Raw genomic sequence first — 27,553 nt, 5'->3', positions numbered from 1 at the left:
TACCTAATTTGATGCCAATATACAGTGAAAAGCTTCAACAGTCACCACAATCCGGCGCCATTTTGAATACTTAAGAATAAAATGATGTAACTGAAAGAGAGCCTATCTTCGTTCTGCTGCCTCTGCCATGAGTCCTGAGCCCTAAGCCAACTTACCAACGATGCCTGCACCTCCACCCCTCCTCCACCACTTCAGCACTGCCTGCTCTGGACCCACCAATATAGGAGTTGCCGCTCTTTAGACGCCATCTCTTCATCACTGGGTCCACTTCATTGACGCCACTGCCAATGCCATGTCCTGTTGTGGACCCATATTCACCCCACAAACAGGAGCGCCCATCTCCACTGCTTGCAGATTTCATTCATAAATTCATGAATGGTTCAAAATAGATGACTTTTGAAAGTGTATGTAAGGAATATAAGTAGTGATATTGATTCGTATTTAAAGATCAGCCTTAAAAAAAAAAGAGAAGAGGTTTAGCATTTTTAGATAAGATGAAAACTTTCAGTGAGTACCTTCAAGCCAGTGTCTGCAGGGATTATTTTTAAAACAAAAATGTGGCCACTCTCACGTAGTCATTGTCCTTTAGAGTAATTGATGTAAATGCTGTGTACTAAAATGTGAAAATATTTGCTTCAATTTCATACAGTCAAAATCCTAGAACATCCTGTAAAAATACAATGGGTATACTCACAACATATGGATTACAGTGGTTCAAGGAATAAGCTTGGTCCTTCTCAAAGGCAAATGGGCTTGAGAAAGTGCTGCTCTTGCTAACAACCCTTGCATCCCAGACACAAAGCAAAACAATGTTGTTTGCCCTACTAGTCAAAAGAAATTCAATTTTTCTTTCATTGGACAAAAGCGTAATGAAGTACAATAAGTGATTGAGAATGTATTTGCATTTGTATTCAGGTTCTTGAAGCTTCTACAGAGCAGACTCAGACACAGTATTTTCACATAACAGAGAGTGAAGAGGATGCTCAGGGCACTCAGGCAGCTGTGGCAGCTCTTCAGGACCTACGGTACAACACAGAGAATGGTAAGTATAGGAGTCCAATTGTGGCCTTTAACTGCCTTCTCCCTATTCCCCACCCTAACTCTCCGTCATATCAGAGAAGCACATTGGTGAGTTGTTGTGAAGTAGCTTGCTTTACTTCAATTTGACCCAACTCGAATACAAGGACAGTATATAATGCTAATAAATTAACAGTATAGTGAAGGACTTAGAACATATTTTATCTGGAGCACTTTAATGATTGGACCTCAATCTTTTCTGCAGCTTCATCCTGGCAGTGTTCAGGGGTTTATGAATTCCCACTCATAATTGTCTGTCAACGTATACCATTATAAATTGCAGTGGCAATATTTTGCATTCATATTTATCAAGGTTCAGTTGTAGATGACAGTGTGAATTGAGTCTTTGAAGACACTGTCTGAGATTATCATCCTAAAAAATAAAATTGTCGTCATTTGGTGTGTGCAAGACCATAGACAGCTTCTCCACTTTACATGAAAATATAAAATGCTGTAAAATACACTATTTGGAAGCTTAATGTTTTGGTCCAGTATAATCTTTAATCACTGACTTTAGGTTGTATCATGCTACGCGTTATGTAATGTGCTATTTCAAAATTCTCTCTGGTATCATACTTGATAATTAGCAAGTATTGATTCAGCCTCCTGGAGTCTCATATACAGAGGCATCCTTTACTAAACCAAGCATCAGAAGTCGACTTGCTTATTTCAGTTGTAGGGAGCAGCTCTGCTGCTATTATTGACCCAACTGCCCGAAAATTAGAGAAGGAAATCAGAACCAGCTCTTGATAACTATCCAATGTAAATGTGTACTTATGTCAAAGCATATATGCGGATGATGGATGAGGACAGAGTCAGGTTTAACTATGATTAAGTGGCCAAGATTTATTCACTGTTTAGCTACAGACATTTAAAATAGTACTTGAACACTGTTGAAATCTGTGGAATTACAAAATAGACTCAACATGTCTGGAGTTGAAAGAGAAATTGGGAAAAACATATTACTGATTTTGTATGTTTCTTTTATTCCTAGGCGATAGAATGGATTCAACAGCAGTAAACATTCTTCAGCAAATTATTGGTTTAGCTCCAGAACATCATGATGGTGCTGTTGCTTCTGTGGTTACCATGGCACCAGGCACATTAACAGTTGTAGAACAAGTAAGATTTCCATTCCCTTTCAGTATTGTAAAGTCCAATATCGAGTCAAACTCAGAAGACACAAAACTCAAAAGAGGAGGGAGATGGTTCACCAAGGGAGGGCAGCAGTTGCCAGAATCATGGCACCGTGTCAAGTTCTGCTGTTCAGAAAGGCAGGAAAAGGACTAGTAGGGCCATAGTCATAGGGGATTCCATTGTAAGGGGAGTAGATAGGCGGGTCTGTGGCCGAAAATGAGACTCCCAGATGATATGTTACCTCCCAGGTGCTAGGGTCAGGGATGTCATCAGTCGGCTGCAGAGCATTCTGAAAGGGAAGGGTGAACGACCAGTTGTCATGGTGCATATAGGCACAAATGATATAAGTAAAAAATGAGATGAGGTCCTGAAAGCAGAATTCATGAAGGGTGAACGACCAGTTGTCATGGTGCATATAGGCACAAATGATATAAGTAAAAAATGAGATGAGGTCCTGAAAGCAGAATTCAAGAAGCTAGGAGAGAAGTTAAAGAGGAAGTCAAAGGTAGTGATCTCAGGATTGCTACCAGTGCCACGTGCTAGCCCAGGTAGAAATGAAAGAATAGGTAGGATGAGCACATGGCTTGAGGGATGGTGTAGGAGGGAGGGGTTCAGGTTAGTGGGACATTGGGATCGGTTCTGAGGAAGGTGGGACTATTACAAATTGGATGGTCTACACCTGAACCAGACTGGAACTAATGTCCTTGGGGAGTTTTGGCTATTGTTGTTGGAGAGGACTTAAACTAATGAGCAGGGGGCTGGGAACTAGAAGAGAAGTATAGTAGACAGTGAGGTGGAGACTAGAGACTATAAGGAACAGGATCATGAAGTTAGCATACCAAGGGGAAGAGTAGGCAGAGAGCAGATGAATGCAAAGGAACTGGTGGTCTGAAGTGCATATGCTTTACCGCAAGGAGTATAGTAGGTAAGGCAGACGAAGTTAAGGCTTGGATTGGTGCCTGGGAGTATGAAGTGATTGCGATCACAGAGATTTGGTTGAGGAAAAGGCATGATTGGCAACTAAATGTTCCAGGATATAGATGCTTCAGACAGGACAGGGAAGGAAGTAAAAGACGGGGAGGAGTTGCATTGCTGGTCAGGGATGATATCATGGCTGTGTTAAAGGAAGACGTTATGGAGGGCTTGAGCAGTAAGGCAATATGGATGGAGCTGAGAAATAAGAAGAGTGCAGTTACATTCTTGGGGCTGTTCTACAGGTTTCCCAACAGTGAGCATGAGGTAGAAGAACAAATAGGTAAACAGATTTTGGAAAGATGTAGAGACAACATGACTGGGATACACTCAGTGTCAGAGGTCTGGACGGGGCAGAGTTTGTAAGGAGCATCCAGGAAACTATTTGAGAGCAGTATGTCAATAGCCCAACTAGGGAAGGGGCTATATTGGACCTGGTGTTGGGGAATGAGCCAGGCCAGGTGGTAGAAGTTGCAGTGGGGGATTTCTTTGGGAATAGTGACCACAATTCTGTAAGTTTTAGAATACGAATAGCCAAAGATGACAGCGGTCTGAAGGGAAGAGTACTAAACTGGGCCAAGGCCAAAATATCAAAATTCGGCAATAGCTGGAAAATGTGGATTGGGGCAGCTATTTGAAGGGAAATCCACATTTGATATGTCGGAGGTATTCAAAGATATGTTGAAGATAGTGCAGGATAGGCATATCCCTTTGAAAACAAGAAATAGGAAAGGCAAGATTCGTGAACTGTGGATGAGAAGAGAAATTGTGCGAATAGCCAGGAGGAAAAGGTCCAGGCAGCTAAGTACAGAACAGGCCTTGGAGGAATATCGGAGAGTAGGACCAATCTTAAACGAGAAATCAAGTGGGCTAAAAGGGGTCATGAAATAACTTTAGCGAGCAGATTTAGGGAGAATCCCAAGGCTTTTATTTATATATATGAGGCAAGAGGATAACTAGAGAAAAGGTTGGTCCTCTAAAGGATAAGGAAAGAAGATTGTGTGTTGAACCTGAGAAAATGGGTGAGATTCTCAATGATTACTTTGTATCAGTGTTCAGTGAGGAGAGGGACATGATGAATGTTAAGATTAGAGAAAGAAGTTTGTTTACTCTGGATCACGTTGACATAAGGAGGGAGGATGTGTTGGGTAGGCTCAAGTATATTAAGGTGGACAAATCCCTAGGACCGAATGGGATCTATCCCAGGTTGCTGAGCGAGGCAATAGAGTAAATAGCTGCGCCCCTGACAGATATCTTTGTAGCATCCTTAAACATAGGTGAAGTGCCGAAGGACTGGAGTGTTGCTAATGTTGTCCTCCTGTTGAAGAAGGGTAGCAGGGATATTCCAGGTAACTACAGACCAGTGAGCCTGACTCACTGGTGGGAAAGTTGTTGGAGAAGGTACTGAGGATAGGATCTATTTATATTTGGAAAACAATTGGCTTATCAGTGATAGGCAACATGGTTTTTTACAGGGAAAATCATGCCTTACCAACTTAATAGAGTTCTTTGAGGAAGTGACCAAGTTGATAGATGAAGGAAGGGCTGTTGATATCATATACATGGACTTTAATAAGGCATTTGATAAGGTTCCCCATGGTAAACTAATGGAGAACATGAATCATATGGTGTGCAGGGTGTTCTAGCTGGGTGGATGAAGAACTGGTTGGGCAACAGGAGACAGAGAGTAGCAGTTAATAGGAGTTTCATGAAATGGAGAAAGGTGTTCCACAGGGATTAATGTTGGGACCACTGTTGATTCTGATATACATAAATGATCTGGAAGAGGGAATTGGTGGTCTGGTCAGTAAGTTTGCAGATGACATGAAGATTGGAGGAGTAACAGAAAGCATGAGGGACTGTCAAAGAATACAGGATAATATAGATAGACTGGAGAGTTGGGCAGAGAAGTGACAAATGGAGTTCAATCTGGGCAAATGTGAGGTGATGCATTTTGGAAGTTCTAATTCTAGAGTGAATTATACTGTAAACGGCAGAGCCTTGGGAAAACTTGATGAGCAGAGAGACCTGGGAGTTCAGGTTCATTGTACCGTGAAGGTGCCTGCACAGGTGGATAGAGTGGTCAAGAAGGCATATGATATGCTTGCCTTTATCGGACAGGGTATTGAATATAAGAGCTGGCAGGTCATGTTAAAATTGTACAAGACTTTGGGTCGGCCACATTTAGAATATTGTGCACAGTTCTGGTCACCACATTACACAAGGATTAGATTAGATTACTTAGTGTGGAAACAGCCCTTCGGCCCAACAAGTCCACACCGACCCACGGAAACGCAACCCACCAGACCCATTCCCCTACACCTAACACTACGGGCAATTTAGCTTGGCCAATTCACCTAACCTGCACATTTTTGGACTGTGGGAGGAAACCGGAGCACCCGGAGGAAACCTACGCTTTGGAGAGGGTGCAGAGAAGGTTTACGAGGATGTTGCCTGGTCTGGAAAGTGCTAGCTACGAAGAGAGGTTGAGTAGGTTAGGATTGTTTTCATTTGAAAAAAGTAGATTGAGGGGGGACCTGATTGAGGTCTACAAAATCATGAAGGATATAGACAGGGTGGATAGAGAGAGAAGCTTTTTCCCAGGGTGAGGGATTCCATAACGAGAGGAGAATAGTTTAAGGGGATACACACGGAATGTACTTTACACAGAGGGTAGTAGGTACCTGGAATGTGTTGCCAGCAGAGGTAGTAGAGACTGACATGGTAGATTCATTTAAGGTGTGTGTGGACAGATGCATGAGTAGCTGGGGAGCAGAGGGATACAGATCCTTCGGAATTGGGCGATAGGTTTAGACAGTGGATTTGGATTGGCACAGACCTGGAGGCGGAGATGTGTTGCTGGAAAAGCGCAGCAGGTCAGGCAGCATCCAGGGAACAGGAGAATCGACGTTTCGGGCATAAGCCCTTCTTCAGGAATGAGGAAAGTTTGTCCAGCAGGCTAAGATAAAAGGTAGGGAGGAGGGACTTGGGGGAGGGGCGTCGGAAATGTGATAGGTGGAAAGAGGTCAAGGTGAGGGTGATAGGTCAGACTGGGGTGGGGGCGGAGAGGTCAAGAAGAAGATCTCAGGTTAGGAAGGCGGTGCTGAATTTGATGGATTTGACTGAGACAGGGTGGGGGGAGGGGAAATGAGGAAACTGGTGAAATCCGAGTTCATCCCTTGTGGTTGGAGGGTTCCTAGCCGGAAGATGAGGCGTTCTTCCTCCAACCGTCGTTTTGTTGTGGTCTGACGATGGAGGAGTCCAAAGACCTGCATATCCTTGGTGGAGTGGGAGGAGGAATTGAAATGTTGAGCTACAGGGTGGTTGGGTTGGTTGGTCCGGGTGTCCCAGAGGTGTTCTCTGAAACGCTCCGCAAATAGCCGGCCTGTCTCCCCAATATAGAGGAGGCCACATCGGGTGCAGAGGATGCAATAGATGATATGTGTGGAGGTGCAGGTGAATCTGTGGCGGATATGGAAGTTTCCTTTGGGGCCTTGGAGGGAGGTGAGGGGGGAGGTGTGGGCGCAAGTCTTGCACCTCCTGCGGTTGCAGGGGAAGGTGCCGGGAGTGGAGGTTGGGTTGGTGGGGGGTGTGGATCTGACGAGGGAGTCACGGAGGGAGTGGTCTTTACGGAATGCTGATAGGGGAGGGGAGGGAAATATATCCTTGTTGGTGGGGTCCGTTTGGAGGTAGCGGAAATGACGGCGGATGATGCGCTGTACATGGAGATTGGTGGGGTGGTAGGTGAGGACCAGTGGGGTTCTGTCCTGGTGGCGGTTGGAGGGGCGGGGTTCAAGGGCGGAGGAGCGGGAAGTGGAAGAGATGCGGTGGAGGGCATCGTCGACCACGTCGGGGGGGAAATTGCGGTCCTTGAAGAAGGAGGCCATCTGGGTTGTGCGTTTTTGGAACTGGTCCTCCTGGGAGCAGATGCGGCGGAGTCGAAGGAATTGGGAGAATGGGATGGCGTTTTTACAGGGGGCAGGATGGGAGGAGGTGTAGTCCAGGTAGCTGTGGGAGTCGGTCGGTTTGTAGTAGATGTCCGTGTTGATTCGGACAGTAAGTACCAAAAACTTCCATGTACTTACCCCCACACTCCGGATTCCTCAACTGTTCCAGAATCTTCCATCTTCTATCTCAGGCGACCGAATCAACACGGACATCTACTACAAACCGACCGACTCCCACAGCTACCTGGACTACACCTCCTCCCATCCTGCCCCCTGTAAAAACGCCATCCCATTCTCCCAATTCCTTCGACTCCGCCGCATCTGCTCCTAGGAGGACCAGTTCCAAAAACGCACAACCCAGATGGCCTCCTTCTTCAAGGACCGCAATTTCCCCCCGACGTGGTCGACGATGCCCTCCACCGCATCTCTTCCACTTCCCGCTCCTCCCCCCTTAAACCCCGCCCCTCCAACCGCCACCAGGACAGAACCCCACTGGTCCTCACCTACCACCCCACCAATCTCCATGTACAGCGCATCATCCGCCGTCATTTCCGCTACCTCCAAACGGACCCCACCAACAAGGATATATTTCCCTCCCCTCCCCTATCAGCATTCCGTAAAGACCACTCCCTCCGTGACTCCCTCGTCAGATCCACACCCCCCACCAACCCAACCTCCACTCCCGGCACCTTCCCCTGCAACCGCAGGAGGTGCAAGACCTGCGCCCACACCTCCCCCCTCACCTCCCTCCAAGGCCCCAAAGGAAACTTCCATATCCGCCACAGATTCACCTGCACCTCCACACATATCATCTATTGCATCCTCTGCACCCGATGTGGCCTCCTCTATATTGGGGAGACAGGCCGGCTACTTGCGGAGCGTTTCAGAGAACACCTCTGGGACACCCGGACCAACCAACCCAACCACCCTGTAGCTCAATATTTCAATTCCCCCTCCCACTCCACCAAGGATATGCAGGTCTTTGGTCTCCTCCATCGTCAGACCACAACAAAACGACGGTTGGAGGAAGAACGCCTCATCTTCCGGCTAGGAACCCTCCAACCACAAGGGATGAACTCGGATTTCACCAGTTTCCTCATTTCCCCTCCCCCCACCCTGTCTCAGTCAAATCCATCAAATTCAGCACCGCCTTCCTAACCTGAGATCTTCTTCCCGACCTCTCCGCCTCCACCCCAGTCTGACCTATCACCCTCACCTTGACCTCTTTCCACCTATCACATTTCCGACGCCCCTCCCCCAAGTCCCTCCTCCCTACCTTTTATCTTAGCCTGCTGGACAAACTTTCCTCATTCCTGAAGAAGGGCTTATGCCCGAAACGTCGATTCTCCTGTTCCCTGGATGCTGCCTGACCTGCTGCGCTTTTCCAGCAACACATCTCCGGCTCTGATCTCCAGCATCTGCAGACCTCACTTTCTCCTCACAGACTTGGAGGGCCAAACGGCCTGTTCCTGGGCTGTAAATTTTCTTTGTTCTTCTTTGTTGTTTGACTACTTCTACTGCATTTCTATTCACAATAATGATTCAAATCATCCGTCAGTGTTGTAGCTTTGCATTGTTGACTTGTAGCCTCTAGAACCAGAATGTGACTAAACTCATCAACTGAGAGAGACAATTGATTGTATTTTCATCAGTTTTAACTGCATTGGAATGCTGTGCCTCCCTATTACTTGAATTATATTTTTTAACAAAGTAATCTACCTTTAATAGCCAATCATCATCTAATTCATCTAAACTTTAAGGATTTTCTGAAGTCACCAATTGTGAGTGTTACTTCATTGAAATGACAGGCTCGAAAGGCTTTGATCAATGAAACTAAATAATAGTAACCATGTGAGAAACTGTTGTTCATCACACCCTTTCTCACTCTTGGACACTTGATTATGAAGTTCTCGAAAGTCACTTCACTTTCTTACTCTTGAAAGTCATTCTCTTACACTCCCAATTTCTTTGTTATATCATAATAAGGAACAGCTTATGTAACTCTACCTTGCAACTCTGATGAAGAGGAAGAAAGCAGGATCATCTTTTCCTTGGGCAGTGTCACTGTCCCTTTCTTCCACTCCAAAATTGAGAGTCCTTTGGTGACTAAAAAGTTTAATACCAAATCCACACAATTTGTCACACGTGGTACAGGTTGTGTTTGAAGTGTCAGGTGGATAGGATACTCAGGTTTTCGGGCATTTTTTTGCCATTTGTACTTGACCAACATCTGGGCCTGTTGGAGTTACTTAACAACAATTGCTTAAAAACAATTAACATCTTTGCAGCTGCTTCTTTTCCAACTTGGTTAGAGACAAAAAAAACTGCAGATGCTGGAATCCAAAGTAGACAGGCAGGAGGCTGGAAGAACAGAGCAAGCCAGGCAGCATCAGGAGGTAGAGAGGTCAACGTTTCCATTTTTCCACCTCATCTTCCGCCTGGGCAACCTACAGCCCGGAAGACTCGACATTGAGTTTATCTTTATCTACAGCTCCCCTTACACTCACCCTTGGTCCTGAAGAAGGGTTACATCCAAAACGTCGACTTCTCCACCTCCTGATGCTGCCTGGCTTGCTGTGTTCTTCCAACCACCTGCCTGTCTACTTTTTTTCCAACTTGGGCAGTCTTAGGTAAGAGATTCCCATGGCGGTACTGCATTTTTTCAGGGAGGCTGTGAAGACAGCCTTGAAGCCATATATTTTGATAGTTGGGTGACAGTGTTATCCAGAAGGAGCAGGCTGGTTGTGGTCTGCTGGCACCAAGCAGTAGAGAGAATTATGGCATAGTTAGTGCATTGTCTGTGGGGAGAAGCAGGCTTGATAAATTAAAATACGATATCTCTTTTTTTTAATCCTTTCATGGGATGTGGTTAAGTTGACTGGATCAACATTTGTTGCCCACTGCTAATTGCTCTTAGAATGCAATAGTGAGCTACGTTGAATTATTACAGACTGTCTGGTGCAGATTTGCTGTTAAGAAAGCAGTTCCAAGATTTTACCCAGTGACACTGATGGAGTGGTAATACAGTTCCAAATCAGGATGTTGTGCGACTTAGAGAGATCTTGCAGTTGTTGGTGTGCTCATGCATCTATTGTACTTGGCCTTCTGGTAGAGGGCCTAGGTCTGTAAGTTGCATTTAAAGGAGCCTTGGTGAACTGCTGGAGTTTATCTAACATATAATGTATAGTACATCCACTGTGCATCATAGTAGATGGAGTGAACATTTACTTTTTGGATGTAGTGCCAACAAAGAGATTATTCAACTTCTGCCTAGTAGATGGTGAACAGGTTTTAGGGAGTTGGGAAGTGAGTTACTGTCGTCAGAATTCCCAGTTACTGACCTGCTGTTTTAGCCACAGTATTTAGATGACTGGTCCAGTTCAGTTTCTGGTCAACGTTAAGCCCCAGAATGTTGAAAATGGGTTATTCAGTAATGGTAATGCCATTGAATGTCAAGTGGAGATGGTTCGATTCTCCTTTGTTGGAGATTGTTGTTGCTTGGCACTTTTGTGTCTTGAAAACTGTTTGCATTTTATGTCCAAACCTGGATATTGTCCCAGTCTTGGCAATTGAACAAGGACATTTTTAGTCACTGAAAAGTCAGGAATAGTACTGACCATTGTATAGTCATCAGCAATTATGACAGGTCACTTACTGACATCTGTAGCTACCTGGAATGAGATCCGCTGAGTCAGGTGGACCCGCATTGCCTGTGGTCGTTAAGGTATCTGTCAGTAGAGAGTCACAGTATATCCCTCTTGTCATCCAGGATGTCTGTCTCACCCTCAGGTTGTGCAAGGACAGAAAGCTGAGATTTATTTCAGTTGAATTATTTGCATTATGTCAATGAATAGGTTGGAGACAGGATGGAGTTTATTCAAACAGACCATTAACTCAGCAAATGGAGTCTATTAACAAAAGAAGTCTGGCAAATAGTCCCATATCTGAAAGTGTATCATATGCTCCTGATAAAATTATGATTATTTTCCCAGCAATATTCACTGAGCGGAGAATTATACAGATTATGTGGGTAGTGTCTGTCCCAGTTATTTAGACCAGTCTCAAAGTTTAATTTTAGTGGGGCCCATCATGCATTGCACATGCCGAGGTTAAGAGCTTCCTGCAGAAGCTATGTTTCAAGCATTGCACATAGCCTTTACAGTCAGTGACCCATGGCAGTTCCACATATGGTCCTGCAGTAACAGCTGTGATTGAAAATGTATCTTTCCCAGCTTTGCGTCACTCAGGAAGTACAGTCATTTATTGTCATTGAGGCTTTAGGTAAAAAGCCAGCACATTTTGGAGAAGAAGGAAGAAAATTGGAGGAGTTTGGGAACACATAAAAATGTATAGCATTCTGTGGTAAGATATCTCTGAGGTTGGGACTTGAGTCAGGAAATGTCTCTAATTCCTTCCTTTTTGGTTCATTTCTTATCTTCAGGCTGAGGATGAAACAGCAAGCAATCATGCAATGATGATTCAACAAGCCTTGGAGCAAGCTTCAGTGGAGCTCGGAGAGGGTCATCATTTGGTAGAGCAAGTTGTAGTCTCTTCTGATGATGTGGAAGGGATTGAGACAGTGACTGTTTACACTCAGGGCGAAGAAACATCCGAGTTCATTGTCTATGTGCAGGAGGCTGTGCAAGCAGAAGACCAAACCACAGAGCAGCAAATTGAGGAACTGTAACTGCTTCCATCATTTTTAACCAGGACTTCAGCTGGTTTGAACAAGAAGGCTCTAAAGCCCCTGTTTCTATTTTGCATAAATAGTGGCAAGAATATTCGAATCAGTGTAACCTGTTCAGGTCAGACTGGCAGAAAATAACCAAACAGGAATTCTCCAGAAAAAAGGGCACTACATTTCCTTCTGTTACTTCATGTCTCTATTTTGTAACTAGCTTTTTCCCGGTCTACACATATCCTTCCTTGTCTCCCATCTACTCTTGTCCAGTCAGTCAAGCTATTTTCCCAGATCCATGCTTTTGTTTGAATTGATCAGGAACAACAAGATGGCTAAATCAAGGAATAATGCCACAGAAGCACTCAAAGTAGCCCATACGTTTAGATCCATGTAGTCAGTCATGAAGGTGGAGGAAAGGGCTTAATAATTTTCTATAATACCACCTCACATGGACGGGTTGAAGGGAGCAATTGGGAGACAGAAAACCCAGACTGGAGAATCTCAGGGAGCCGACAGCTTTGGACGCCTGACAATAGAGTTTGGTTTTACTTTCTGATTTTTTTTTGAAAGTAGTTTCTGCCTGACATTATCGTGAAATACAGGTCTACTTGGATTACAGGTAAAAATGAGATTTGTATGAAGGGTAAGGAAATTTTTAATTTATTTGATCTTGATCTTGACACAGAGCTATATTCAGAGCCTCATATCTCCTGAAAACTGGTCAAGTTATATTGGAATGTCATTAGATCAGAGGTGGGAGCATGTTAAACTGATTTTCTTCTGTGCTGTAGGCTGTGAATGAAGTATCAGTGTGACAACCACGTTGAATAAAGCATCGAAGCAACATGATTTTGTGCAATAATTTCTACTTGATTGTTATTTAAAAAGTAATAGTATAACTGCAAAAAGAAGTATAAAAATGCGGAAAACTTGCAGATGTTGGAATTCTGAAATAAACCAGGAAATTCTTAGAAGACAGAACAGTATGTGTAACTTTAACAGATGCTGACCTTTAGTGATGAGCATATGATGAACACAATAAAAAAGCATTTTTCTCATAGTCATCATTGACATCACTGACTTCGGTTTGGGCTTGAATTTTCACTCTCAGATCAGGAGTGTAGTATTGGAACCATTTCCGTGATTTGCATTTCCAATCACAGTAAGTGACCCAGAAGTTGGAATCTTAATTCCAGGATAGCTAGATTTTCCGGAAGTTAGGCAAAGTGAACCCAGAACAAATATAAGTTACTGGTTGTAGAGGCTAAATGAAATGACTTCCTCATTAATCTAGACCTTTAAAGAAAGTTCATGATTTACAACAAAAAATTACATGGTAGCACGGTGGTTAGCACTGCTGCCTCACAGCGCCAGGGACCTGGGTTCAATTTCAGCTTTGTGTGACTGTCTGAGTGGAGTTTGCACGTTCTCCCTGTGTCTGTGTGGGTTTCCACTGGGTGTTCCTAAATCCTCCCCCAGTTCAAAGATGTACAGGTTAGGAGGATTGCTAAATTGCCCTGTAGTGTCCAGGCATGTGCAAGCTAGGTGGATTAGCCATAATAAATTTGGAGTTGTGGGGTAGTGGGTCTGAGTGGGAAGCTGTTTGGAAGGTCAGTGCAGACTTGATAGGCCGAATGGATTGTATGATTCTGGGAGGAACAGATGTAAAATATTTATTAAACAATAAGATGTTGGAAGGTATAGATGCACAAAGGAACCTTGGTGTCCTTATCAATGAGTCACTGAAGACTAACATGCAGCTACAGCAAGCTTTTAAGAAACCTTATGAACCTTAGCCTTTATCAAAAGACAATTAATACAGGAGTAGTGAAGCCATAGAATCATAGAGACATACAGCACAGAAACAGACCCTTTGGTCCAACTCGTCCATGCTGACCAGATATCCTAAATAGATCTAGTCCTATTTGCCAGCATTTGGGCCATATGCTTCTAAACCCTTCCTATTCATTACCTATCCAGATGCCTTTTAAATGCTGTAATTGTACCCGTCTCCACCACTTCCTCTAGCAGGTCATTCATACACGCACCACCCTCTGCATGAAGAAATGACCCTTTAGGTCCCTTTTAAATCTTTCCCTCTCACCTTAAACCTATACCATCTAGTTTTGGACTTTCCCCACCCCAGGTAAAAGCCCTTATCTATTTACCCTATCCATGCCCATTATGATTTTACAAATTTCTATAAGGTCACCTCTCAGCCTCTGATGCTCCAGGGAAAACAGGCCCCAGCCTGTTCAGCCTCTTCCTACAGCTTAAACTCTCCAGCCATGGCAATTCCCTTGCAAATCATTTTTGAAACTTTTGAAGTTTCACAACATCCTTCCTATAGCAGGGAGACCAGAATTGCATGCAGTATTCCAAATCTGGCCAAACCAATGTCATGTACAAATGCAACATGTCCTTCCAACTCCTATACTCAATGCAGTGACGAATAGAGGCAAGCATTCAAAACACCTTCTTCACTGTCCTATCTACCTGCAACTTCATTTTCAAAGAACTATGAATCTGCAGTCCAAGGTCTCTTTGCTCAACAACACTCCCCAGGACCTTACCATTAAGTGTACAAGCTCTCACTGATTTGCCTTTCCAATATGCAGCAGCACACATTTATCTAAATTAAACTCCATTTCCCTCTCCCCAGCCCATTGGCCTATCTGATCAAGATCCCGATTCATTTAGTATGGGAGCTTGGTTAGACCACACCTAGAGTACTGTGTGTAATTTTAGTCTCCTTACTCCAGGAAAGATATTTTTGCCATAAAGGAAGTGCAATGAAGATTCACCAGACTTGTTCCAGACTTTGTGATTTTAATAAAACCAATAAAGTACTTAAAGAAATAGACAGGGTAGATCCAGGTAAGATATTCCCCTGGTTGACAGAGTTGAGAACAATTTATAAATAAGGAGAATGCCATTTAGGAGCAAAATGAGAATATATTTAACTCAGCATCTTGTGAATCTTTGGCATAATCCAACCCAGAGGGTTGTGGAAGTTAAGTTTAAGGTAGAAGTCGATAGATTTCTGATTACCATTGTCACAAATCTTTTTGGAAATAAGTGGGTAAGACATATTGATGTGTTCAATCAGCCATGATTGTAATAAATTGCAAAGCAGGCTTTATAGGCATACTCCTTTTCCTCCTTTGTACACATAGGCCTGAGGTGTAATGTTGAGAAGTATGAGGATTGGCGTTTTGGTAGGAAGAACATGAAGAAACAATATAAAGTATGGGGTGCAATACTTAAAGAGGTGCAGGAGCAGAGGGACCTGTATATGTACATAGATAATTATAAGTGGAGTTAATGGGGTATATAGTGTTATGGACTTTATTACTAAGGATATAGACAACAAGAAACAAAGATGCGTAACTTAAAACCAGGCACTTGTTAAACCACAGTAGGATTATTGTGTACATTTTGGGTGCAGCACTGATGGGAGGTTGTGATGACATTAAAAAGAGTTTAGAAGAGATTTACACAACTAGATTCAGGAATGAGAAGCTTCAGTTATGAGGATATATTGAAGAGGTTGGGACTGTTCTTGAAAAGTAGATGCTAAGAGGAAATTTGATACAAGTTTTGAAAATCACAAGGATGCTGGTTTGAGTATTTAGGGAGAAACTGTTCTTGTCCATAAAAGCATCAAGAATGAGAGGACACAGATTTAAAGTGATTTCCAATATAGGAAATATGTGAGAAAAAGCTTTTTCACATTTTGGTATGTGGTAGAGGCAGAGTAACTTCAAGTATCCAAGAGAACGTTGGCTAATTATTTGAATGGAAACAGTCTGCAAAGTATGGAGAAAGGCAGGCAAATGGCACTAACTCATAATCCTCACTGAAGAGTCAGTGCAGATACTGTACCACATAGAATTGTTACAATGCAGAAAAAGTCCATGAGAAACCCCAGCAAATGCAAACTTAGTTTGTCCAATGAACTATTTGCAGAATATTTGTATTCTTCCTTGAATAAGAAGACCAATTCTGTACTCCAGATGAGGTCACACCAATGTCCTGAATAACTGAAGAATAACCTGCCCACTTTTGTAGTCAAATCTTCTTGCAATAAATGATAATATTCTGTTAGCTTTCATAATGACTTGTTGTACTTGTATACTAACCTTTTGCATTGCATACCCTAGGACACACAGCTATCTCTGTACCTCAGAACACTGTAATTGTTCGATATTTAGAAAATATGCTTCTTATTCATTCTTGCTGTCAAAATTTCACATTTTACCACAGTATACTCCATTTGCCAGATCTTTGCATAACCTGTCAGATCTTTGCCCTCTCACTTAACCATGGGTGAGATATGACTAGCCCCATCTCTGTCATGAAAGTGGTACATGTAGCTTTGTGGTAGCTAGACTTTTGGTTTTTGCCTTCTGTGCTACTGGCTTAATGATGAAGAGGCTGTCCATCACTGTGAACATCCAGACCATCATATTGGAAAGGTAAAGCTGCCTTAAGTGGAGTGAGATAATGTTTACAGTAAACTGGATAAACCTATTAATGAATAAAATGATATCAGATCAATGGGAGATGTTCAAAAAATAATTTAATGTAATGTAGAACTAGTTTTAAACTCAAGAAAACAGGTTCTCCTTGTGCAGAAGATAGCCTTGGAGAAATAAATAAGTAAAAGACAACATAAAACTAAAAGCATGCAAGAATGAAAAAATAGCATTATAGACTTACAATAGACCTTGGTGACTGAGCAAGATGTAAAGAATGACAGTACAGATAGTTAGAGTTGCAAAAAGTATGAAAAGTTTGCAAGGAATATCAAAACCCAAATCAAAAAATATGTATAAGATAAAGAGGGTGGTTAGAAGGACTGTGTGGCCCCTTGAAAACCAACAACAATAATATTATCAATTAAAGTAAATAAATGAACATGATGAATAATCAAGCAAGGAATTTACACAAGTTAATCTCACAGCATGGTTTTCCCTGTCATCCTTGATGAATTTTAATTAATTATTTCATTGCATTATTCACATATTTCTATTGTTTTTGTATATTTTATTAACTTTCAACAACTATTTATATATCAATACAAACTGCAGGCAAGATATCAAGCTTTGACAGGATGGCCACACAACAATGGAATAGTGAGGGAGTACAATCCAGTTGTGGCATGCAGCAATGTTGATTTGTGGATCATGAAACAAAGGTATGCAGTCAATGATAACTAGCACCACAGGAAAGTCTGCCTTTGTAGTAAAGTCATTTCTTGCTGCCAAAAACTGAATTAGAAGTCTCAGTGCAATACTGGGTGGCAAATTGCAAAAAGTTGTAAATATTTTCCAAACTGAAAAGAGTCAGGTGCATAAAAATGAATTATTATGGCTATCTTCATAGCCATCTGCAATGTGATCCTTACTCTAATCTGAGGTTGTGTTTATGGTTGGACCTGGTTTCATCTTTCAATGAAATGAATAGCAAGAGGTTTAAATAGGTTTTAAGGAAAAGTTTTCTCACCTGGAGGATGGTGAGGAAATGTCACAACCTTTAAAAGGTACTCAGATGAGCATTTGAAATGTCATAATCAAAGCCTTGGGCCAACTGGTGAAAAGTCGAATACTGCTTCTGAGAGACTATCTCCAGAAGTGAGGAGACACAATTCTTAATGGCCATGCTGGTATCTGGCAGTATTTGCCACTTAACATGTGGTAAAGTCTACATTATTCTTGAATGCAATAGCCTTAACTTTCACTTTATTGCATCCATATGTCCTGTCTATTGCTGAGGATGTTAACAGTGCTCCATGTGTGTAAGTGATTTCCCTCTCCCTCTCCCTCTCTCTCCTGACAGCCTTGTAGTTTACTGCCACAGTAATTGTTGGCTATATCAGCCAACTTCTAAAAACACATTTGAAATTACAAGTTAAAATTATCCACAGTGCTTGATCATTTTGACCTGTGGTCATGAAAGAAATTACAGTAGAAATTGCAAGGGCACTGGCCATAATCTTTAAGCCTTCCTTAGACTCAAGGGAGGTAAGGGAAGAGTGAACAAAATACAGACAGTTCTGAAGAAGGATCACTGGACTCAAAACATTAACTCTGCTTTCTCTCCATGGATGCTGCCAGACTCGTTGAGTTTCTTCGGCCATTTCTGTTCTTGTTTCACTATGCCATAGTTTCTTTCACACATTTTCAGTAATTGTGATGAGAGTAAAAACATAATTAATCTTTAGCTCTACATTATTGGGCTTGTGCTGAGACAAACTAGTTTGAGTTTTAGAGCGCATTCCTGAATTGATGAATAAGCAATTTATTCATTCCCGATGCTTAGCCAATTTTATGGATAGTACCAATTCTTAGTGCATTTTTTTAAAATGACAAATCATTGAGGGAAATCAATTTAAACACAGTGCACTCTGAGCTTAAAATACCACAATCATTTGATTTGATCATGTAAAATATTTTCAGGCCAATTTCATCAAAGAGTTAATGAAACTGAGTGGAACTCCAAGCCACGCTGTATTAGTCATTTAAATAAAATTAAAAGTGTTGGAATACTCAGCAGGTTTAGAAACCTTTGTGAAGAAAGAAATATAGTTAACATTTCAGGTTGATGATCAATCTTTAACTTATCAGCTCAAAGACATGCAGAATCATAGAATATTACTGTACAGAAGATCATTCGACCCATCATGTCTGTACTGGCTCCTGAAAGAGCCACCCAGCTAGTCCGATTCTCCTGCCTATCTCCCTAACCCTCTAACTTCATTATTCGCAAATGTATATCCAGCTCTCTTTGAAATCTCTTATGGAATCCACCACCACCACTCTCCCAAGTAGCACATTCCTAACAACTATGAGTAAGGAAGACTTTCCTCATCTCAATCCTAGCTTTTTTGCTGCCAATCTTGAAGTTTGGTTCCTAGTTACTAAATACCAACTAGTGGAAATAGAATATCCTTGTTTATCCTGTCAAAATTATTCATAATTTAAAAGTCTCAGTAAGGTCAGCCCTTAATCTTCTCTGCTCCAAGGAAAGCAAGCTCAATTTCTTAAACCTTTCCTTGTATCTAAAATCTTTCATTCCTGGTATCATTCTAATAAATCTCCTTTGCCTTCTCTCCAGGACTTTAACATACTTACGTAAGGTGCCCAAAACTGAACACAAAACTCCCAAATGTGGTCAGACAAGTGATTCGTAGAGGTGTAGCCTCACTTCTTTGCTTGTATACTGTGCCTCTAATTATGAACCCATTTATTTATTAAGAAGGGTCACTGGATTCAAAATGTGAACTCTGATTCTCTATGGTCAGATGCTGACACGCATGCTGACTTTCTTCAGCAATTTCTGTTTTTGTTTGTTTCTTTAGATTTACAATTAGCACAGCTCTCTTGACAAATCATCAGACCTAAACATCTCACTCCCCGTACTATTAGACCCTGTTGTTCCATTTCTTAAAAAAAACCTCAGGAATGGCCCAAACTCATATTTTGGACATAGATACATGCAGTATAGAAGAGGCCCTTTGGTCCTTCAAGTCTGTATCGCTAAAACTGGACCTAAATCTACACTTAGAGTAACAGATGTATATAACATGAAACAGCCCTTCAGCCCAACTCGTCCATACTGACCAGGTTTCCTAAACTGTACTAGCCCCATTTGCCTGCATTTGGCTCATATCCATCCAAATCTTTCTAGTCTCACTTTCCAGTATTACATCACAGCCTTGAATGTTATAAGATGTCAAGTACTTATCCAAGTAATTTATAAAGTGTGGTTTCCTTCCTCAAATACCCTCCCAGACAGGACTCTCATCACCCTTGGGTGAAAAAAATTTTCCTCAAATCCCCTCTAAACCTCCTACCTTTCACCTTTACAAGTATGTCCCATTGCAACTTTTCAACTAAGGGGAGCATCTACTTTCTATCCTCGTCTGTGCCCCTCAAAATCTTATCCAGGTTTGTCAGGTCTCTCCCAACCTTCTCTGCTTTAATGAAAGCAACTCGAGCTTATCCAGCCTCTCTTCAATGCTGAAATGTCCCATCCCAAGCAACATTCTAGTGAATCTCCTCTGCACCCTCTCCAGCACAATCACATCCTTCCTATGGTGCAGTGACCAGAATTGCATATGCTACTCCAAATGCGGCCTAATTCCTACTGTTATACTGTATGGCTCAACAAGAATCAAGGAGGTAACGCACTATCCAGAAACATGTCTGTTGTCCTAACTTATGAATTCCTCTCTTACTATTGCTCCTCGTGTACAGTCAGGCCATTTGTGGTGCCAGAAAACCTGGCTGAATCTGCACTCCCTTGAGGAGCTAACATCCTCATCAACTTCCCAATAGAAAACCTATTTGTGTGCAGTACCCTAGCAGACTCCTGCACTACCTGACTGCTACTGTTTGACTAGCTGGTGATCAGAGACCAAGTGCCACCCCATCACACTCAACACCAGGTGAACAGAGAATCTGCTAGGCTGGCACAGGCTTTTTCCATTTCCTATAAATCTAAGCAGCAGTGGCATAAACTATTACGGAAGTTTGAATTGTCCTTTTAAGGGCCTCAATTGACCCTATGGCAGGTGGGCCATCCAATCCCATTGGGATAAAGTGGTGGAATAGAAGAGTAGATAGGGAGCAGGCAGACAGCCAGCTGGATAATAAAAACCCTGCCTTTGAAGCTATTATTGGGAAAGAATAACGTTTAGTGTTGAGGCTGAATAGTCTGAGGCAGCTCAGACAGCTACTAGGGATAGGAATGAAACTTGCTAGGGAGCAGAGTTTGTACTGAGGTCCAAAACAATGGCTCAGCTTTCCTAATATTTAATTGGAAGCAACTTGTACTTGTACCAAATTTCAGACAAGGAGTCTGATAATCAGAGACAATGGAGGAGTTCAGTTGATGTTACTGAGGTAGAGCATGTGAATGTAAAGTGCATGTGAAAACTGATGCAGTCCCTTTGAATGATAATACCTTGGAGGTTATGTAGTTGAGAAATAATAGGAGGCCAAGAATAGATCTTTGAGGAATACCAACACTAGAAGAGAAGGGAAACCATTGCAAGTGATGCACTGATTAAAGATCTTTTACATAATTCTTGGGATACACCTGTGATTGTACGAAGGGCTCTTCTGCACCATATAGCTATAGGTTAATCAATAATGGGACTTCTATTCCCAGCATTGTGATTTGAAGGTACAGTCTGGGGATAGATTAATTATTTAAGAAGTATTAGAATGCTGCATGTATTGATTCTGTGACAATGCACAAATGCCATTGATGACATGATGGTCAGCAACTTGCTGCCTGAGTGGATTAGGCAACTATTTCCCTAATTCTTTGAGAATAAAATAAAAGATGCAGCACTATTGGGGGAAATAGTTGTATAGTGAAATTGCATTTAAAGTAAATAATAAAGTTATTAAAATCAATCAGAAAAGACTCTTGAAGCAAACCTTGTTTGATCTTGGAGCTGATACTGGTAAAGTGAGTTCCCAACACTTCAAACTTGCAATTTATAAACTTTAATGGATTGGTAAAAATCAATAGGAATGTATTCTGAATGCAATCTTTATTTAGAAAAATCTATTAGCTGATGTGGGCCTGAAAACCTCAACTTAGTAGTAACAAATTCTGTTGTTCATCAACTCAGCCGCTTAGTCTGTGTACCAGATCCAGCACCCTTCCAACATCTTCATCTACTTTATAAAGCTTTGTGCTCTCTCCAACAGACAAGTGAACTTTTTATATAGCAATTTTAGATTCAGAGTGAATGTGATAAATGTTAATCAATCAAAGTACCTAATAGATCAAAAGAACAAAAAACTATTAGCATTCCGTTTACATGGTTGAAATTTTCTACATTAAAGGCCCAGAACCAGAATGCATGGATTCATGAGAACAAGAAATTACACTATTCCTGCAAAATGGCTGATCAACAGCATGAGATAGAATCAAAACAAAGAGTGGATGTGGCAACATTTGGAAAATTCAAATGTGTAATGGGTAAACATTGAAGTGATGAAATTAGTCAAAGATTAATAGCAAAGGAATCTTGGAATGATTACTCAATCAATAATTATTGGGTAGTACACAACTCAAACACACATTTGGAACCTGTTTTAGAGTCACAGAGATAGTACAGCACAGAAATAGACCCTTTGGTTCAATTTGTCCATGCTGACCACTTATCCTAAATTCATCTCGTCCCATTTGTCAGCATTTGGCCAAATCCCTCCTATTCATATACTGTACCCACCCAGATGCCTTTTAAATGTCATCATTGTATCAGACTCTTCTGCTGGCAGCTAATTACATATACGTATCACCATCTGCATGAAAATCTTGATCCTAAGGTTCCTTTTATATAATTCCCCTCTCACCTTAAACCTATGTCCTCTAGTTTTGGACTCACCCACCCCTGGGAAAGAGACCTTGGCTGTTCACCCTACCCATGCCTCTCATGATTTTATAATCCTCTATAAGGTCACCCCTCAACCTCTGACGCTCCAGGAAAAATAGCTGCAGTCTGACTGTGTGGAGTTTGCACGTTCTCCCCATGTCTGTGTGGGTTTCCTCCAGGTGCTCTGGTTTCCTCCCACAGTCCAAAGATGTGCAGGTCAGGTGAATTAGCCATGCTAAATTACCCGTAGTGTTAGGTAAGGGGTAAATGTAGGGGTATGGGTGGGTTACGCTTCGGCGGGTCGGTGTGGACTTGTTGGGCCGAAGGGCCTGTTTCCACACTGTAATGTAATCTGTCAATCTATTCAGCCTCTGCCTATAGTTCAAACCCTCCAACCCCCACAACATCCTTGTAAATCTTTTCTGAACCCTTGCAAGTTTAATAACATATTTCTTAGAGCAGGGAGACCAGAAGTGAATGCTGTATTCCAAAAGTGGCCTAACCAATGTACCAATGACATCTCAGCTTCCATAGTCAATGTACTGACTAATAAGGCAAATATACCAAACACCTTCTTCACAACCCAGTCTACCTGGGACTTCTCCTTCAGGGAACTTTGAACCTGCACCCCAAGGTTTCTTTATTGGGCAACACTCCCCACTTCCCTACCATTAAGTGTATAAATCCTGCACTGATTTGCCTTATCAAAATGCAACACCTCACGTTTATATAAATTAAACTCCATCTACTAGTCCGTTTGCCCATCTGATCAAGCTCCTGTTGTACACTGAGATAACCTTCTTCACTATTCAATTTTGGTATCATCTGCAAGCTTACTAACCATTCCGCCTATATTCACATGCACATCATTTATATAAGTGACAAAAATCAGTGGACCCAGCATTGATTCTTACAGCATCGGCTGGTCACAGGCCTCCAGTCCAAAAAGCAATCCTCCATCATGGCCTTCTGTCTCCTAACTTCAAGCCAATTTTGTATCCAAATGGCTAGCTCTCCCTGGATTCCATGTGATCTAAATTTGCTAATCAGTCTTCTGGGGAACCTTGTCAAATGGCTTGCTAAAGTCCAGAAAGACAACATCCACTGGCCTGCTTTCATCTGTCTTCTTTGTCACCTCTTCAAATACTTGATCAAGTTAGTAAAACACTATTTTCCATGCACAATGCCATGTTGACTATCTCTAATCAGTCCTTGCCTTTCCAAATACATGCAGATTCTGTCCCTCAGAATCCCCTCCAATGACTTATCAACTGACATCAGGCTCACCAGTCTATAGTTCCCTGGCTTTTCCTTACCACCTTAAATAATGGTGCCATATTATCCATCCTCCAGTCTTCCAGCACCTCATCTGTGGCTATCAATGATACAAATATCTCACTAAGAGGCCCAGCAATAATTTCCCTGGTTTCCCACAAAGGTTGGGATACATCTGATCAGTTTCCATGGATTTATCCATTTTTGTCCGTTTTAAGATGTCAAGTACTTCATTTTCTGTGATGTGGACTCTTATCAAGATATCACGCTTTATTTCTCCAAGTTCTCTAGCTTCCATCTCCTTCTCCACAATAAATACTGACGTGAAACACTTGTTTAGTATCTCACCCATCTCCTGCCATTCCACACTTAGGTGGCCTTGTTGATCTTTAAGATGCTGTATTTTCTCTCTCTAGTTACTCTTTTGCTTTTAGTGTATTTGTAGAATCTCTTTGGATTCTCCTTAACACTATTTGCCAAAGCTATCCTATGTACCCTTTATGCCCTCCTATTTCCCTCTTGAGCATATTCCTACAATCCTTACTCCTCCAGGGATTCACTGAATCCAAGTTGTTTAGACTTGACATATTCCTCCTTCTTTGTCTTGACCAGAGCCTGAATTTCTCTAGTCAACCAGCATTCTCTACATCTATCAGTCTTGCCCTTTTCACTAATAGGAGCATACTGCCTTTCGACTCTTGTTATCTCATTTTTAAGACCTCCCACTCCCAGGTTCTTTACTCAGAGAGTGATAAGGGCATGGAATGCACTACCTGCTCATGTAGTCAACTCAGCCACATTGGGGAGATTTAAACAATCCTTAGATAAGCACATGGATGATTTTGGGATAATGTAGGGGGACGAGCTGAGAATAGTTCACAGGTCGGTACAACATCGAGGGCTGAAGGGCCTGTTCTGCGCTGTTTTGTTCTATGTTCTATGTTCTAACCGTCCTTTTACCTGTGAATAGTTTCTCCCAATCAACTTGCCTGATACCATCAAAATTGGTCTTCAATTTAAAACTAATTTTAGATTAGGTCTATCTTTTCTATAATTATTTTCACGCTAAGAGAATTATGATTGCTGGCCCCCAAGTTCTCCCACTGACACCTCAGTGACTTGCTCTGTGTTACTTCCAAAGAGCAGGTCAGATTTTGTTCCTTCTCTAGTAGGTTCATCCACACACTGAAGAAGGAAATGTTCTTGAACCCACTTAACAAATTCTTCTCCATCTAAGCCCTTAACACTATGACAGTCCCAGTCTATGATTGGAAAGTTAAAATCATCGACCATTACAATAGTAACATTCTTACAGTCATCTGAGATTTCCTTACAAATTTGCTTCTCAATTTCCTGCTGACTACTGGGGGTGCCTGTAGTACAATCCCAATAAGGTGATCATCCCTTTCTTTCTTCTCAGTTCCACACAAATAACGTCACTGGAGGTACACCCAAGAATATCCCCCTCAAGTACAGCCATAATATCCCTAATCAAAAATGCTACTATCTCTTTCACTTGCATCCCCTTTATATCCTTCCTATAGCATCTATATCCTGGAACATTAAGTTGCCAGTCCTGCCCTTTCCTGAACCAGATTTCTCTGATAACTATGATATCCCAGTCCTATGTTCCTAACTATGACTTAAGTTCATCTCAGGCTTCTTACTTTGAAATAAATGCAGTTTAATTTTTCAATCTTGCCTCATTCTCTGCCTTGTTCTTACCTGCCTTGACTATTTGACTTACTCCTCTTCTCAACTGTACAAGCCTCAGATTTATCTCTCTTCTTACTATCTGTTTGGGCCTCCCACTAGTTTAAATCCTCCGGAGTAGCGCTAGCAAATTTCCCTGCCAGGATATTGATCCCCTTCCAATTCAGGTGCAAACCATCCTTCCTGTATAGGTCACTTCTACCGCAGAAGAGATTTTCAAAAATGCGAATCCCTGTCCCCCGCACCAGCTCCTCAGCCATGCATTCATCTGCCCTATCCTCCTATTCCTACTCTTACTTGCATGTAACACTGGGAGTAATCGAAATATTACTTTTCTTGAGGATCTACTTTTTAACCTTCTGCCTAATTTCCTGTCTTCTCCCTTCAGAACCTCATCTCTTTCTCTTCCTATGTAATTGGTACCAATGTATACAATGACCTCCTGCTGGTCACGCTCCCCTTTGAGAATAAGCTGCACTCTCTCCAAGATATCTTTGACCCAGCACCAGGGAGAAAACACACCATTGTAATATATTGCTATCGGCTTCAGAAACATGTATCCGTGCCCCTGACTAGAGAGCCCCCTATCCCAATCGATTGCCTGGAATCTGACATACACCTCACCACAGCAGGGCCAGTCTTGATACGAGAAACTTGGCTGTCAGAGCTACATTCCCCGAGAGTCCACTACCCCTTACATTTTCCAAGCCAGCATTCTTGTTTGAGATGGGGTTGGCCATAGTAGACTTCTGCACTGCCTGCCTACTTTTCCTCGAGGTAATCCATCTACCCAAACTGTATCTGTGGTTTTTTTATCTTTCCTCATTGTGTCTAAATGCCACTCCAATTGATCCATACAATCCGATAAGATTTGCAACCAAACAAACATTATGCATACATAATCATCAGGGCATTGAAATTCACCCTAATCTCCCACATGTGACAGTTATAGCACATCACTCTACATCTTAATCTACACATCCAGAAAGTAGCAGTCATCCTGCTTGAAAAACACTACTCTAGGAAATCTAAATACCTATGTTTTATATTAAAAATAAATTAATCAAAAGACAGATCTCAGTAAAACATAAAGAAAAATGCCCTCACCCTACTCACTATTATAGACTTACAAAAAAAATCAAGATTAATAAGTTTGATAAACCCTTAAAAACAAAAACTTAAGCTCATCAATGAAATCCTGACATTTTCAGCTGTGAGTAGTCCCAATAATGAGGTCTCCCCAAGGTCAGCTGTGAATTTCACTGTGTATTTTTCTTGGATTGAACTCCAACCTCCTGTGATGCTTGTAACTTCACAGTCAGTCAGCTGTGCAGATTGTGTGCTTTGTCAGTCAGCTGTAAAGATAGGTTTTAGATTAACAAAAAGAATTCATACATACATTACATGATCACTGGGGGAAAAATGAGTCATTTCTGCTGCATTTCCATGGCATTAGATTCCAGCTGCTTAGCAGAAATAAGGTTGAGGGTTAACTGTTCTTGCTAAACCTCCATGCCAACAGTTGCCAATCAATAACGAACTCCTTCTCAAGTTATATAAAATGATGTCTCCTTTTTCCAGTCTGGTTTCTTGTATCCTAGTCCTGATGAGGGCAAGATGAAAAGCTTGTAAATCCAGATCTGCTTTGGCATTCATGTTGGCAGAGACAATGTTTTTACTGATCTTTATAATTAAAAGATTATAAATTGAAAGCTTGAGGTAAAGTTGAGAGACCTCCTCGCCAATGGGCTGACTCCACAAATCTTTGAAGAGAACAAGATAGGTCTTTCTCTGATGTAGTACTGCATAAGTGCAATATCTGATCTGGAGCCAGAGTAGTAGGTTAAATGTTTACAGTTTTACAGCAGGAAACAGTTAAAGAAGCCCACATCCCATTATGATTAGCTGGTAAGAGAAGTAGACACAAAGTCAATGGCAACCTTCAAAAGAAAATTGGATGAATGTCTAAAGTATATAACTTTTTTTGTGTATGGTCAAAGAATGGGCTGGAGATGGAAGTGGAGGCAAATGAGACGAACCAGATTGTTCTTTGAAAAAGCCAAGCTGGACTCAATGCGTTGACATGGCTCCTCCTAGGCTTTACAATCCTACAAAATATTGACAAGGACCAATGAGGTAAAATGGACTGTTTGCTGTAATTTTATTTTTAATTACTATTTTTTCTAAGAACCTCATATTCATTGATGAACTATTACTGTTAAAGTCTCAATCCCCTTCTATTGTCCTGGGGAATGTGACACATTTGTTGTCAATTGACCAATCACTGAGAAATTGACAATGGAATGACACATCAATCACAATGAAAAGCCCCACACAATGTGATTTACCATT

The 27,553-nt window shown here is 41.7% G+C and overlaps 1 protein-coding gene across 5 annotated transcripts in view; it reads left to right on the top strand.

Moving 5' to 3' along the window:
- zfat (zinc finger and AT hook domain containing) overlaps nt 1-12,658 on the top strand; it is a 148,624-nt gene extending 135,966 nt beyond the window's left edge. For 4 of the 5 annotated variants that reach the window (XM_087986618.1, XM_087986619.1, XM_087986617.1 and 1 more), the window contains 3 exons: nt 916-1,042; nt 2,072-2,199; nt 11,575-12,658. In XM_087986618.1, the coding sequence (XP_087842744.1) occupies nt 916-1,042; nt 2,072-2,199; nt 11,575-11,820 (501 nt within the window). In that variant the 3' untranslated portion in view covers nt 11,821-12,658. Of the gene's footprint in view, nt 1-915; nt 1,044-2,071; nt 2,200-11,574 lie in introns of those variants that run through there. The other variant, XR_015757035.1, reaches the window with a different exon arrangement.
- The last annotated feature ends 14,895 nt before the right edge of the window (nt 12,659-27,553 follow it).

Source organism: Chiloscyllium plagiosum, unplaced genomic scaffold, assembly GCF_037043375.1.
Source record: "Chiloscyllium plagiosum isolate Xiang-an unplaced genomic scaffold, Cpla_swu_hap1 HiC_scaffold_4, whole genome shotgun sequence".
NCBI classification, from domain to species: Eukaryota; Metazoa; Chordata; class Chondrichthyes; order Orectolobiformes; family Hemiscylliidae; genus Chiloscyllium; species Chiloscyllium plagiosum.
This window is presented reverse-complemented; position numbering and strand designations above follow the sequence as displayed.